The sequence below is a fragment of the Xiphias gladius genome, chromosome 24 (genome assembly GCF_016859285.1).
Source record: "Xiphias gladius isolate SHS-SW01 ecotype Sanya breed wild chromosome 24, ASM1685928v1, whole genome shotgun sequence".
NCBI classification, from domain to species: Eukaryota; Metazoa; Chordata; class Actinopteri; order Istiophoriformes; family Xiphiidae; genus Xiphias; species Xiphias gladius.
In genome coordinates, this window is record NC_053423.1 from 3,504,097 (window position 1) to 3,516,649 (window position 12,553).

Consider the following 12,553-nt stretch of genomic DNA (forward strand, 5'->3'; position numbering starts at 1 on the left):
CACCTGCCTCCCTTGTGTATTTATGTCTCTTTATTCTCCTCTTGTCAGTGCGTCGGTTTAGTTTCCCGTGCTTGTTCCTGAAGTTTCCTATGTGTTTTGTTTCATGAGTTTGGATTTCCTGACTCTGGCTTGCCCGCTTGCCTGAACTTAAGTTTTTTTTTCCACCTGTCTGTACATAAGACTGTTTTCTTATATTATAATACAAGTTCTTTGCATCAGCCTGCCCAAGTGTCTTCATTTGGGTCCTCTCCTGTTTCCCAGCAAACGCAAGATAAACAACTTTTGGTGCATTCAAATATCGTATCAGTTGAAGGTATCATCTTAAGTAGAAAACAGTTCAATAATAAGTTTGTTGGAAATGTTTTATTACAACATTACTACCCTAATCAGCTAAAAAGAAAGTGTGTTCTGCAAGAGTACAAAGACAAAGAGTTAAGGAAAATAAAATGATATGTGTTATCCAATCTTACTATAAGCCAAAAAGTGATCATTAAAATTCTGAATGACATCTATCACTCTAATCACTTCTTGCATAAAAAGTTTAATTGGGAAAACAATTCATGGATTCTGTGAGAGGGTCAGTTTTTTTTTTAATTTTAATCTATGCAAGAATTCTGGCTTTCATTTCAGCTTTCCAAAATTAGGGTGTTTGGACACTGACTTCGTCAAGGGCGTGTTTGTGGAAGTTGGCAATTTTAACAAGTATTTTACCTAAGATAAAAGCAAGAACCTTAATCCACCACACTCATCAAACACAAAACTGGGAATAAAAAAACATAGGGGAATTATTACGAACTAATCAATGTTTTAGACAATTAATATTAAATATACTATTAATAGCTTGTAAAGCTAAAACGTTAAGACCTCCCTCTGAATATAGTCTAATAAGTGTTTCTTCTTTACTTACTCTGTCTCATATTTCCAAATGGATTTGAGTAAGAGTGAGTCAATAGCTGCACACGTTTTCTGATTAACATATTACATAAAGATAAAGCTGGATACACCAATCTGGATAAACCTTTTGCCTGGGAATGTAAAACACAACCCAAAACAGAAAGGTCTCTTTGTAACCAGTCTGTGTATCTTTTGGTCATTTGATTGTCCTTTCAGAAACGGTTATTAAAAAACAAAAAACAATTGGTTTTTTGATTTTCATTTTAAAATACAAAGTTAAAATTGAAATACGAGTCATTTTTCTTTTTGACGATCAAAAAGGGATATGTGAAATTTAAAAATGGTTTGGCTTCACTTTCTATTTCGTATAACAAAATAAAATCACCACAAAACAGAATCTAAAAAAATGCCATTTTTCACCTTCTGAGACAGGTGTTATGTCGAGCTCTGCCTGCCGAGAAGTGCAGGCCCGTCGCGGGAGCGCGCACAGCTAAACTACCGGACATTGTAATGGTTTCTCAGGTAAAGTAGGGCTTGAAATGTTGGAGCATTCTTTGTGTGGTTTATCACTGATGATGAGTTAACTGAAGTCTATAGTTTATGAAGGTTTAGAGTTATTAGACTGAGAACAGCTTTCTTGATATGCTTCATCTGAACATTTCTGAAGGCACACTCTTTGCGCACCATTAAAAGGGTGTCAAATTCTTTAATTCAAGTCAAAGTTGATAAGTGTGCTGATACTGCTGTTTGATTCCTCCCTCATGAATCCAAGGGGTCCACCTTGGATTCATGAGGGAGGAATCAAACAGCATTTTTGTTAAGGCCCCCGACGCTCTGAGTCGATTTGGCTGATTTGGTGTTGTGCCAGTCTGTCTGCTGTATTTCTGTTCTGTCCAGATCGTTTCTGAAGTCAGTGGTTTCATATCAAGAGGTGATGTGACATCATGATTACTGATTTGTCAATCTCTGTGTGTATCTGTGTCATTTGATAGAACATGACTTCTGTTGTGTAAGGGCCCACTACATGTCCTCGCCCCCTCTGCAATGAGCCATCGGCTCCGCCCCCGCTGTCGAGTAATGTTGTAGCTATTAGGTCAGAATCAGCCTAAAATTTTCAAGACAAAATGGCCAAAATACATATCAAACCATTTCACTCATGTCCCTCCAGAAATAAAGTCTCAACTTGGATGCAGGTGTTTTTCATTACACCCCTTCCTTTTTTCAGACCAAGTGAGTGGTAGATCTGACAATTCACACTGACAAGCTAAAATGGCCAAAAATATGTAGTCATTACTGCATTTGATTCCTGTGGGGATGCATCCTTCAGCAGAGCTGATTTTGTTGCTGCTGAGATTCGCATTCCCTATTCAGATTGCTAAACTCAAACAGCCCAAAATAGAATGCGGGTAACACTATTTGATCCTTATAATGTCTGTAGTTAAATACAAGAAGGGTGTGCATAATGAATTAACTAACATTCAACTTGACTAAAAAAACCATTGGATGCAAATCTCGGCAGCCACAAAATCCCCTCAAAGTCCCCTCCATTCGCCATTCAGTGAGTGGACTCAAAGCTGTCCCTGAGTCTCTTTGGCTTCAGGAGACCATTTCCTGAAGGAGCATGTTATCATGGGCTGCCTTTTTATTTGACCAGATTTGAAAACAGTCACATCTCTCTGTTTAAGAGTTTAGTGTTAATGTTATGCTTTTTGTCAGGTAAAAAACTAGCTAAATATTCTTTCTTGTTGTGTGTTAGAAATACTATGCTAAAGTACCAAAAAATAGAAAAATAAAAAATACATCCTGGTTGACGTTTTTTTGTAATTGAAAAGAAGTAAATACACCCCCTCCAGCAAACACTTGCAGACACCTCTCGTACCAAAAAAAGAGTCTTCCATTTTTGATTTAGGAATTTTTACCCACTCTTCCTTGGAAAACACTCCAAGTTCTGAGATATTTTTATGTTGCCTTGCACACACAGTACGTTTAAGATCTACCAACAGATTTTCAGTGATGTTCAGGTCAGGGGACTGCGAGGGACCTTCAGTTCAGTTCAGTTATTTGCAAAAGAAACTCATGGAGGATTTTGAGGTTTGCTTTGGATCATTGTCTTGATGTAGAGTAATCAATGATGTAATGACTGTTGAATGATGCACACCGATCAGCCACACAATTAAAACCAGTTGCTGGTTTTAATGTTGTGGCTGATCGGTGTAATTATCTTATAGGATGCATCAGAATGCATAAAGTGGTTTTCTGCTTTCTGTTCCTGTTTGGCCCCTGATGAAGGCGTAAGCTGAAATGTTTGAAATTCAATAATATGTTGTTTGAATAAAGAGGAAAAAAAGAGTGGTCCTCTCCCTTCAAATTATCATGAGATCCAAGGCCACCAGCAGCAGCACAAATCTGATGGGGTTTAGGTGCTTCTTCACAAGGTGTTCTTTTCATCAAATAGAGCTCCTTCTCCAAACACTCCTTTAGTGAGTGTGGCCAAAAGGTTCAATTTCTCCTTCATCTGTCCACAGCACTTGTTTACAAAATGACTGACTCTATTCAGATGTTGATTTGTATACTTCAGACGATACATTTTTTGATGAGGTGGCAGAGAGTTTCCTACTAATGACTTCCATGCAGACCCTGTTTGTGCAAGCAACGCTACACAGTGGAACTGTGCATCACCACTTCTGTGTCAGCCAAACCCTCCTGCAGGTCCTTTGCAGTCCTAAGGGGGGTTTGCTTTTCCTTTCTATCCAGCGGACTTGCTTTTTTGTTTGAAATTTTTATTGTTCTTCCAGACCTTGTCTTGACTTCAACAATTCCCCTTAACTTACATTTGGACAGTGGAAATCTCCAGCTGGAAAGGCTTTAACATCTCTTTACAGCCTTCCCTGCTTTTTAGGCATTAATTAGCTTCATTTTTAGATCCTCAATTTGTTGTTCACAGGAGCCTGAGTTTTATCACAAGGTTTGAAGAGTCAGAAAATATATCATCAGCTGATAATTCCTAATGACAACTGCTGACCTGCCTTTACACGTCCTAAGAAGTCAGATTATGAAAGGTGCCCAAACTTTTGTACCTACCACGATTAGTTGAATTTTTATTTTTGTACTGTTTCTATTTTTTAAGTTCAGGAAATAGCAGGGCATTAACTCATTTTTTAAAATTTTTTAATGTCTCATGTCTGATACAGAGTGTATTGACCTCATTTCACTTTAGTAATCTAAAAAAATGTAATTTGCCCAGGAGTGGCCGAACCTTTTGCATACCACTGTCTAAACCCTGTAAAATAGGGTGTATCCTCCGGAATGACACTGACAACACAAACCTCTCTTGTGCTGTTAGCAACAGTGTTTGATTTCAGTGAGTAGTTTGTGCTTGAACTCACACTGCCCTCTAAATGTAGACATACAATATAGAAAAGAAAAAACATATTTTCTGGGGGGTTTTTTTAAAAACGCAACGCAAAGACAAAATCGCCAAATACAACAACTAATCTCTCACAGTATAATGTTGGATCCTACTCTATTTTTTTCCAGACCTTTCTAATAGTAACATGCTAATGTCAATTAAAAATATCTATAAAAGACTGAAGATAAAGTTAAATCTGCCCAGTAACACGCAAAAGTTTCTCTCTTTCTCTGTGTGGCTTTCTTGGATTCTTGGAATCATTTCTGTCAGATTTATACAGAGAAGATACTGAAAAGACGGAAAAAGAGCCCATCTCGAGCAAACCTATCGTCTACTGTGGAAAAAGGTCAATGGGTTTGGTGCTGAGAGCCTCAGACAGGGGAGGGAAGTCAGAAAGATTCAGACTAACACATCGTTGGTTTTTTGGTCTTTTCATGGGCTTTGCTCACAATAAAGAGAAAAGTAGAAAACTACTAGCCTTGCCCTTAAGGTTACAGAGCTCATAGTAGGCCTAGTGACACAAATATGAGTCTTAAAAACCTCACACCTCTAACACCTCTAGGGCTACACCTTTCTCAGACCACACAAGCCCTCGCATCCCCCTCCCAAACAGCTAGGATCTCCTACACTACTATGAGAATCATGCGTGTATGAGTGCAGTATTTCCTAAGAGTAACATCAATGGAAAACACAATGATTCTTTACAACAAAAGTTTAACAATAATAAATAGGCTGTGTCTTTCGAGGTGAGTCTGATAGCAATCCTGCTATCCTCAGGCAACTTGTTCCACAGCACAGAGGTCACCTTTGTTTTCAACGCAGTCCCCTGCTGGAAGCTCTGAGGCAGCGGTTGGGCTCATGACATGTGAAAGGCCTACCACTATAATTGAGATAAGGAAGTCACCATTTTGTGACACTTGGAATTTGAAGAGAAAAGTCTGTGTTGTGCATGTCTTGATGCAATCACACATCAGTATACCCTAGACTCCCTTTGTAACACTTTCAAAATGACTGAGGGTTTAGAAGTAGGTCAGTAGTTAAAAAAGAACAAAAGGGTCCAGATTAGGTTTCTTTAAGTGGTAGTACTACAACATGCTTAAGCCTGCAGGGGAATCAGCCAGTGGATGAGGAATTAGTCACAATCAGCGCGGTTTTAGTGCCAAATGACCCAGGCAATGAGAGGGGGATAATTTCAAGTAAACAGCATGAGGATTTCATTTGAGGAATATTGCTCTGTAAATGTGTAATTGGCTGGAAGTAACTCAGCGTGACAGTTCACAGACAGCAGGGTAGATTTGGAGTTTTACATTTTGAAAACATCACACTTGTGAGGTGAGACTCCAGTGGCTTGGTTGGATTTAAGAGATTTAGACAACTCTGTGCATTGGCATTAATCACAAGCCCCATGATATATAAACATAAGATTTCTTTAAAGTGTGCAGTAAGCATTAAAATGTAGTGTACTTCCACTTAAGTTCATCTGTTTGGCATTGACTCTTGATGAACTGAATGAACTCACCGGGCCAGAGAAGAGTTTGGGGTTTAGTCTTTAAGAGGAGATGCTAATCAAAATCTGATAAGTCATTATTGTTAAGATCCTCTATTAAGCTATTTGTTTAATTATGTAAATGTCAAGTGGAACTAGTGGCAACTATGAAAGAAGTGAATTTAACTTACTGTTTTAGGCACTCTAGGTGCCTAGATTCTTCTCCATCATGCGATACCATCAAGGAAGCGTCTGATTGTCCCAAATTCATTCTGCAGCAGGACAAGCCATCCAGCCAGAGTCATAAAGAGTTTTCCTTGGAAGACAGGAAGAAAAAAGAGTCCTGCAACAGATGGTGTGACACCACCCCCACCCCCAGAGCCCTGATCTCAACATCATGGAGTCAGTCTGGGATTACGTGACGATTCAGAGGACATAACCTATAAGGTGCCGCGTATGACCAAACAATGATTAAATTTTTTTTGTTTTTGTTTCGTTTTTACTTGTTTGTACTTTGTAGGAAGTGAATTGATAAATAAATACTATTACAGGTACTATTTTCAAAAAAAATGTTTGGGTCTCCAGGCTCTGAGTTTCAGCACATTCAAGTTGAAATAAAATAATGGATACTACGTTAAAGTGCCAAGTCTCATCTTTAATTTGAGAAGGTTTACAGACACACATGAAGTCAAACAAAATCATCACATTTAATATTCTGTGGAAAATCCCACAGACATCAGCAGACACCTTGTATCTTCCCTGGTGATGCTGGTGATGGCCTCCCAGAGCTTCACTGCAGCCTCCTTCAGCTCTTGCCTGTTGTGGGGTCTCTCTGCCTCTAGTCTGGTCTTCACCAAGTGGAAAGCTGCTCAGTTGGACTGAGATCGAGCCATCGACTCGGCCATCATCAAGTTTTGATGCACTTGGCTGAATCTGAGCACACAGAAGGCTCCTGTAAACCTCTGCATTCATCCTGTCGTTTCCGTCAGCAGTGAAATCATCAACTAGTTTCTTCTTGTGTTTTTGTGAACTGCAACCTGGACTTTCTGTTTTTCAGGTTTACGAGGGATTTACATCTTGTGGTGACTCCTCTGGGGTTACGGTCGTGAAGTTTTCTCTTGATCGTTGATAAGGAAACATGTCCGCCTACATCTTGGAGCGCATTCCTAACATACTATGCAGTCATAAAAGGGGTTTTTCTTCACAATGCAAATACTTTTTTGCTCATCCACAAGACCTGTGCGCCTCAGTCTACAAAGTCATTTGACATTTTTTAGTTTTCCTGTACAAAGCTGCTTTATTAAAATGTACCCAGTTGTTGATTTTAGCAACCAACTACCCTTGATTTGCTTTTCTGAGCCTCGTTTTTATTCTCTTCACTTCCTTGTAAAGTGACAACTCCACCTTAAACTAAATGGCAACTGTCAGTCAAATCTGAGCCATGTATAAACTCTTATGAATCAACCAACCTTGGAATGACACAAAGCTGTATCATTATAACAATAAAGATAGTAGAGGTGTAATTTGTCCTGTCCTTACAGATGCAACAACCAGCAGAGTGGAAAAAGGGTAAGGCAGGGTAATCAAGTCAGTACCAGCCAGCTTTTTAGTAGCCAAGTGTCCAATTACTTTTTAACCCTTTCAAAATGGGCATTATGTGTTAAAAGGCTACACTCCTACAGTCCATAATTTTATTTTAAGCTGACTCTGCTGAAACTCAGCTCACTGAGCCTGAAGGGCACAGCATGTGGAACAGTCCAAATACTTACAGTCTGGACTGTTTACAGTATAACTGTACTTTGTGGACATGAACTGCACTGATTGTAATACATGGCTAAAACCAGTGGGATTAGTTGACTGAATGAAGCTGAACCGATTACAATTCTGATAGAATTCAGTGTATCACTGAATATTAGTGAGGTAAAAATACACTTGCTGATTACAGCATGCCTACTTGTTTTACATACATTTAAAAAGTCAGGGTTTTAAGTCTCGACAGAATTGTGAGCACAGGATTTTACATACGTAATTACTAGAAAATGGAAGATGAATGCATAATGAATTGTTAGTTGTAAGCTTGCTGTTGTATTTGATGCATTTTATCTTTAACTTTCATCTTGTATTTCAGTTTCTCTCAGTGTGATAGCTGAGGAAACCTGATCTAGCTTTTAAAATTCTTGGCCAGCTGAACTCATTTATGGTGAAAGTAAATATTGGCAAAACATTCTGTGCAACTTATTCATTTACCACTTGATTGGCCTTACACACCCACACTAATCAGCCATATGTAAAAAGACCAATCTCTGGGTGCAGCTTTACAAGAAACTTTGTGAAGTCATTAATGTCAATATACTCATAAAGATAGAAAAGATGTGATTTGTCCTGCCATTACAGATGCAACCAGCAGCAAAGTGGAAAAAGGGTAAGGCAGGGTAATCAAGCAGAATCTGTGCCAGTCCACAGTCCTCAGAGGATCTCTAATCAGTTGTAAGTCAAACTACTTGTAGAGATGTGGAGTTATAGCCTTAAACATCAAGTAGTTTATAATCCATTACCAAAGGTTATGGAAGAATGTTATTCACACAGATGGTATGAGATGTCCCAAAAAGAGCAACTTATGCTTAAAAAACTAATATTCTACCAACTGAACAAAACAGACTCCAGACAGGATTGTCACCATAAAAAGGTTTGTTTATTCGCTTAATCTTGTTTTTAATGTACAGATGTGTGACGTGCTTTAACGATAGCGGTGCAGCTGCAGGGTGTTGCGCCTCTTCCAGGCTGCACGGCGGGAGCCTCCGATGGTCAGGTGGAACTTGTGGCCCTTGCCCAGGCCGCGGCTCTTCTTTCCTGCAGATGTCAAGCCACGCATCTCTCTGTGCTTGTGCACAGCCTTTGTGATCCATTGGGTGTCTGGGTTGCGTCTGATGGCCTTGTGGAAGGGGTCGATCAGAATCACCTCAAAGAACTTGTACGTTGAGTCCTCACCCACCCAGTAGGAGTTCAGCACTCGCAGGGCTCCGCAGTGACGGCCAGCGCGCTCCTAGGAAATAAAAATACACACACACACAAAAAAAAAAAGAAGGTATGAGTGAATGGTTCTCACTTGCCAGATCAATATTAAAAATCAATATTGTGTAGTAATTAAGAAAATAAACACACGCAAGTTAATATGGCACTATCTTAAAGCTGCAAAAACTACTTTGTTCTTTGGCGACTCCCAGTGGCAGCAAGAAATTTGAACTTCAAAAACCAGAAATCCTATAAAAAGATGACAGTAGTAGTTACAACATTGTCATATTTAACAGACCCTGCTGGTCTGCGATCTACTTCACATAAAAAGGAAGACAAGTTTACTACTAGACAGGAGAAACCGTCGACTCCACCTTAAATTTCTATGAAAATACCCAATTTTTTTCATTTGAGCAAGTATGAACTGACAACTTCCTAATCAGTGGTGAGCACACTCTGCTTGTGTGAACCAAGCCGATGTGATACCTTTCCTGGTATTTTTACTTACTTTTACCAGTATTCCATTAAGTCATGTTAGACACTGAATGTGTTGAGTTTCAATATCTTCCTCACTCGTTCCATCCTTGCAGGATGCAGTGGTGTTACTATACATTAGAGATACTGGATACATTCTGGATCAGAACCAGGCTGCTTACTGGGTTAATTCCATGGTTAAAGTCTGCAGCTTCCTTCAAATTAATATGAATTTAGTGTGTTTGTAGAGGCCACTAGCCTGTAGAATACAGCTTCACAAGTAAAAGCCAGTGTACCAACAACAAATGCTGTTGTAGATTTTGGTCTAATGAAACTCCTGACTTCAAGTCTCGTCAAAATACATCCTGGGTGGCCTTTGCATTAAGTTGGGAGATGCATCTTTCTGACAGAGGGCCATTGCAGCCACATGTGACCCCCCCCAATACAGTGTCTAGGCATAAAAAATGCCACAAAAGTATCATGTCCACCATGTAGAGCTTTCAGAAACAATGTGGATAGGAGTGACATTAGACTTGTTTTTGCAGTAGGTATTCTGACTTACAGCAGGCAACAGGTTAACATTAATAAGGGTTTATTTCCAATAAACCGTCTCAGCTACACCTGTCTTGGAAAGCATCGTGTCCGCTTTGAGAAAGTTCTGTGTAGAATACATTGTGCTGGAGATACACCTTTTCACAGAAGACATTTTGACTTGTCATAGTAGGAAACACAGGTGTTTAGGGGTGCAACAATTCTTTTCAATATTGATTAATCTGACAATGACTTTCATTGTCCAAGGTGGCATCTTCATCTTCCCAGTCTTCTCTAACAATAAGTCAGAAACCCAAAGATCTTCAGTTTATCATAAGACATAAAAAAGGCAGAAAATCCTGAGACTAGAGCAGCTGAAACAGAATGTAGCTCTCGTGGGGGGGTGGGATTCATTAGCCCAATTTTCCATTGGTCAACTGAAAGATAATTAGTGAAAGTCCTAATAGTCAAACATGGTCTGGTGTCAGCAGCGCATTAATAAATTAAACTAGAAAGTGCATTTTACAACTTCTGGAATTTACAAATCCAAACATGTCTGCGTCATATAATGGTAAAATAAGTATATGCTGCTACATACAACACCAAGCATGGAATATGACAAGTGTGCACACTATTCAGAGCAGTTTTGATGAACAGAGGAACAGGAGGCAGGTGTTCTTACAGTCTGGAACAGACTGGGTATACAGATGGTCTGTGGAAAAGTGGGCTATGGTCTGAAATGTTCAGCATCTTCGAACCATGGTGAAACAGCTACCATCACTATTTGTTATCAACACCAATTGACTCCTGCTCTCCCCGAAACCAGTCATTATTTCATTAATTATGACAAATAAGCCATCGTGCAGTTTTTAAAGCGATGCTACCCTTTCCACGCCGAGCTTCTCGTCACAATGACATTCGCAATCACAATAGGTAACACGTATAAATCCCTTTCAGGCTTGGTACACTGAACCCCGAGCATTGTCAAACAAGCAAAAACTCATTTTTCTGTTGGCCTGAAAGCCGTAGTGTAATTAATGAAGACGAGCATACCTCAGCAGTGGACTGCAAACTGCGGGCAAACTTGATCTGGTTGACGCCATGGTGCACTGGCTTGCCATAGGTAGCACCCTTGGGCACAGGGCGTTTACGGCCTCCACGGCGCACGCGGACACGGTAGATTACGTAGCCTGTTTGATCAAACAAAACCATTAACAGTGGGCCAGGCAAAGATGACGACAGATCACTCATGGGCAGGCATAAGTCTGGAACAAACTTCGGGCTCAGCGCTCACCTTGCTTGGCCTTGTAACCCAGCCTACGGGCCTTGTCGGGTCTGGTGGGTCTAGGAGCACGGTGGAGGTTGGACAGCTGACGGTACTGCCAGCAGCGGACACGGAGCAGGAAGCGCATCACATCGGACTGCTTCTTGCGCCATAACTCCTGCATATACCTATATGCTCCCATGTTGACTTATCTGTGGAAAGGAAACATTACTCGTATAAGTTAGCAACTCTTTGATATCAATACCCAGCTCTTTATTGGTTAATAACATGATGAAGAAAACCACTATACAGGATAAATACTGGACAACATGCAGCCAGCATCTGCAGTTCAGCCTGAAATTCATTGAGACTGCTAAAGTGGGTAACATTAGCAGAAATTATTCTGGAGCAGGGTTCAGTCAGGTGTCTTCCGCTCCCAAATTCTCTCCAAACAAAACACTGCCTAGCTCGGTTTCAAAAGTGAATCTGCTGCCTTTGCACCTCTCCGGACATCATGAAACATGGTTGAACACCGCTGACACGGTACATGTGGGGGAGTTAAGCCCTGGCGTTTAATTGTTTCCAAACAGCCACGGTCACTCTTTAGTAACCGCTTGACCGGCGTTATTACACGGTACACCGTATGGCGACTACGGTGCATATCACACAAGACGACGGTGAAAACATACAAGTTGTAGCGGTACACTAGTCCATGCGAACTAGAAAGGTAACTACAACTGCATCTAGCGTGCTAGCGTTAGCCGCGTAGCCCATCACTCCTCACTTCACCGGAGTGCTGCTAGAATATACACAGATATAACAAAATGCACGTACCGGTTTCAAATTGATTATAACGCCGAAACTTAAATTTTACTCAAACATCAAGACATCATAACAACAATACATTAGCTTTCTACTGGAGCCAGGAGTGCCAGTGGGTATCGGATCGAGTGCAGTTCAGCACCATTATAACAGGGCTATAGTTAGTGTTTCTAATAATATTAATCAAAAAATAATAAAGGCATATGGACCGTCAATAACCCGCCAAACAACCTCTCGGTTCAAACAGACAGATGAAGTACAACAAAAGATGATTTTAATGGATTGCGTTCTGTTCAAAAGCACTGAAATCGCTTACATGATGGCGTACCAGCCGGAAAGAGAGAGCGTACGTACCCAGCATGCCTTATGAAAACGACAGTGACGCATTTCCCTTGTTGTGCTCATGGGAAATGTATTCTTTAGTTGTTTTTTTTTTTTTTTGTTTTTTTAATGTTCCACACCTTCTACTTAACGTTTGTGGTTACTTGTCGTTTCGAGAATCAAATCAAATCCAAAAAAAAATTCCGTTAAAAAATATTCAATAATATAATAACCCAGTAGAGTCACTCTAGAGACGAAAGAGGTTCAATGGAAAAGACATGTAGAGGTGTCATTGGGCGAATATTGATCCAAACCATCAAATAACTGCAATACTGACAAC

At 40.1% G+C, this 12,553-nt stretch overlaps 1 protein-coding gene across 4 annotated transcripts; it reads right to left on the bottom strand.

The window, feature by feature from the left end:
- Positions 1-8,459: 8,459 nt before the first annotated feature.
- Positions 8,460-12,327, bottom strand: rpl15 (ribosomal protein L15). Of its 4 annotated transcripts, none has more exons than XM_040122590.1 (4): positions 12,247-12,327; positions 11,101-11,282; positions 10,860-10,996; positions 8,460-8,832 (listed from the first exon to the last, which is right to left on the bottom strand). In XM_040122590.1, the coding sequence occupies exons 2-4, from the start codon at positions 11,270-11,272 to the stop codon at positions 8,527-8,529; spliced, it is 615 nt and encodes a 204-aa protein (XP_039978524.1). In that variant the 5' UTR covers positions 11,273-11,282; positions 12,247-12,327; the 3' UTR covers positions 8,460-8,526. The 4 variants fall into 4 exon arrangements, with proteins under 4 accessions (XP_039978524.1, XP_039978522.1, XP_039978521.1 ...); XM_040122588.1 differs by having other exon boundaries at positions 12,209-12,284; XM_040122587.1 differs by lacking the exon at positions 12,247-12,327 and adding an exon at positions 12,102-12,207.
- Positions 12,328-12,553: the final 226 nt, after the last annotated feature.

Coding starts and splice junctions, on each gene's coding strand:
- rpl15 (XM_040122590.1), bottom strand. CDS start 11,272: ATGGGAGCATATAGGTATATGCAGGAGTTATGGCGCAAGAAGCAGTCC. Junction 10,997..11,100: donor GGGTTACAAGGCCAAGCAAG/GTGAGCGCTGAG, acceptor TTGATCAAACAG/GCTACGTAATCTACCGTGTC. Junction 8,833..10,859: donor GTTTGCAGTCCACTGCTGAG/GTATGCTCGTCT, acceptor TTTATTTCCTAG/GAGCGCGCTGGCCGTCACTG.